General features: G+C 37.5%; 1 protein-coding gene across 2 annotated transcripts in view; it reads right to left on the bottom strand.

Annotated features, from left to right (window-relative positions):
* Positions 1–21: 21 nt before the first annotated feature.
* Positions 22–3,064, bottom strand: part of LOC128250143 (uncharacterized) — a 29,403-nt gene continuing 26,360 nt past the window's right edge. For both annotated transcript variants that reach the window (XM_052974871.1, XM_052974872.1), the window contains exon 3: positions 22–2,481. In XM_052974871.1, the coding sequence (XP_052830831.1) occupies positions 575–2,481 (1,907 nt within the window). In that variant the 3' untranslated portion in view covers positions 22–574. The remainder of the gene's footprint in view (positions 2,482–3,064) is intronic.

Consider the following 3,064-nt stretch of genomic DNA (forward strand, 5'->3'; position numbering starts at 1 on the left):
ATGCATGCATGAATGTATGTATATATGTATGTACGCATGTATGTACGTATAGATGTATATATGTATGCATGTATGTATGTATGTATGCATGTATGTATGTATGTATGTATGTATGTATGTATGTATGTATAAGTAACGATGCATACACTATAACTATTCATGGTTTACTGTCAGTTTCACAGTCGCTATGTATATTTTCATATATATATAATATCTACTGCAACTGGTATTGAGTGCTTTAATTTTTTGCAGATTATTAACGCCTTGTGTGTGTGTGTGTGTGTGTGTGTGTGTGTGTGTGTGTGTGTGAGGTGTGTGAGTGCACGTCGAGAGAAAGAAAGAAAGATAGAGGTAGGGGAGAAAGAGAGAATGCTGCGGAAAGGTTGAGAATAGCAGAGAGAAAAGGATAGAAAGATTGAAGTGGGGAATGATTTGGAGTGCGAGAAATATTGAGTTAGATTACAATATATTCCACATAGTGATATGTTATTTCGGTAAAGTCTTTTGTCTCACATTAATTATGTCATTTAATTTTAATTAGTTCCTTCATTTACTTTTGTTTCGAAATGAAGTTTTATCGAAGGGAATGGGCCAGTGTTCGCAAGTACATGATCATTTCCGGTAGAGAAGGTCGAACTTCCGGTTTCACAGCTAGACAGTGTTGCAGTATTTTTAAGCGAGTCTTTCCTTTAAGACGGTTGATAACTTGTTGGTAAACGTAGCATAAACTATAGATATCACTGGCTGGAGAGGTCGGGGAGCCAGCCCTGACTTCCGGCGCTAGGAATATGAAGTCGCTCAAGTCAATTTCATGAACTAGAAATACGTAAGCTTCATTGTAAGTGGCTCGGGAGAGGTCACTAAACCAGACAGGGTTTTTCGTATTTTCCGGATCAATCATAATGTTATATTCGTTTATATAATTAAGTAGGACTTCTTTGCGGTGTATTTCGAGGAGATGTATGGCGACGTGAATGAAGAAAACTAAAATTTCGGCATCAGAAAGACGGAGTGGATAATAATGCAAAATATTGGCAACGGACACCATTTTCCCGAAATATGACTGAACTATTTCGAATTCGTCCAAAAGGGTGCCTGTGGGCAACAAACCGTGAAATGGAAATACGGCACCCGTATCTTTTAAATGCAATAAAATTCGTGATTCTTCGAGGATTCTCACGAACGATCCATTTTCATAGGAACGGATCATTACTTTACAATTACATTTTACGAATTTGCCAATTTGTAGTTTAGTGTCTCCTAAGAATTCATACATGTTAACAATCGCACTGTCTTTATAAGAGTCATTTTCAATAGAGCTGATGGCGTTTGGGCCAAGTATTGGTACATTGTACTGAATTAAAAGTGGGTAATTTTTTTCCTTTGTGTTTGGGGTCTGCCCCGGAAATTTTATTTTCTGTTGTTCTAACTTCTGTTTTTCTTTTATGAATAGCTCATTTATCGATACTGTTAAATCACTCAAAGTTGGTCGAGAACCAGGCTCCGTTAGTAAACACTGGTTAGCTAGTTTCTGCAGTTCTTCAATGTGGCTAATATTACTGATACGACTAAGCAAAGAACCCAAACTGTAAACATCTGACGCAGGAGTCCCTGGTTGGCTTTTTCGCAGCTCTGGAGCCAAATGTTCGTAAGTATATAGAGAACCGTTATAGTTTTTATATTTATAACCTGACCGGAAGGTTGCATGTCCCATGTCGATATAGACGACTCGCAGATAAGGCTGTTCTATAAGGACATTTCCTTCGTGGATGTCATTAAGAAGGACGTATTGTTGGTGTATCTTTTGTAAACCTGCCGTCAACTGCAGAGATATGTTTAACCAGTTCACGGCTGTCAATGTAGTTTCGTTCTCTTCGTTCAGATGGTCCTCCAGAGTCATACCGCTGATATATTCTTGGACCAACGAAAGGTTACTTGCCATAAGACCAGTCGGAAGTAAGCCTAAGATTTTGGGAATCACCCCCGTGCTTGACAGATATTGTGTGATTATCACTTCAGATATAATGTCCAAGTAATCAGAATCGAGAAACAGTTTCACAGCAACGACCTGTTTACTTACGGCCATCTCTGCCAGGTAAACCTCACCGAAAGAACCTTTACCAAGGAATACAACCTCGTCATCATAATCTCGAAAATAGCGAACAGATTCAGCGTCGAGAAGTTCCGTTCCGATATGAGCCAAGTTAGGTGGAATATTTTGGTAGCTATAATTATATTGCAAGAATATATCCGAAATGTCTTTGATTTCATAATCTCTGTAACTTCTAGCAGTGGACATTTCAGTTCCTTTCCTAGTTTTGTTGCTTTTTTTGATTTCTGAACAGTCTTTCTGACTTCCATCTCTAGTTTCTTTCCGTAAAGATTTCATGAGGAGTTGGTAGTTAAATCCGCAGCAACATTTCCCATTCCATTTTGGACAGCAGGCATTGGTAGAATTACACATTGCATTGCTTCCTGGTACTGCTGAAACAGAAGAAAAAAAGAGTAGTTATTGAATCTGTAAATCTTAGATCATCAGGCGATTAATTATTTGAGAATTACATAACAATGACTTTCCTTTGAGTGAAGCTAAAAGCAATACTGAAAATTCTCTTACATAGCGAGTCTAAAATATTCTGATGGGTCTAGAAACTGTAACAATCAGGTTCGACATATAGAGATCGATAGAATAAGTACCAAGCAGAAATAAGTACTAGAGTCGACATGGATGACTAAATCCTTGAAGGCCGAGCCTCAGCATGGCTGAAATCAATGAACTGAAACCAGTAAAAGATTAGAAGAGCAAAAGAACATATATACTAAATGTGTTTAAAAATGATAAGTAATCGCCTGTAAGAAAAAAAAAAAAAAAGAAGTCTATTAAGATCAAGAACATCTTTTCTAAAGATAGACGAACCTTTTACGTGGAGAAAAAAACACAGAGACAACAAAAAGCAAAATGGCAAAACATGTAAGTAATAAGCCCTTCCCCACTACAATATAAAACCGACAAAAGTCTTTCTGAAACACGATACTGTAAAAGGGCTTCAAAGATCCTTTGAAG

The sequence above is a fragment of the Octopus bimaculoides genome, chromosome 19, assembly GCF_001194135.2.
Source record: "Octopus bimaculoides isolate UCB-OBI-ISO-001 chromosome 19, ASM119413v2, whole genome shotgun sequence".
Taxonomy (NCBI): domain Eukaryota; kingdom Metazoa; phylum Mollusca; class Cephalopoda; order Octopoda; family Octopodidae; genus Octopus; species Octopus bimaculoides.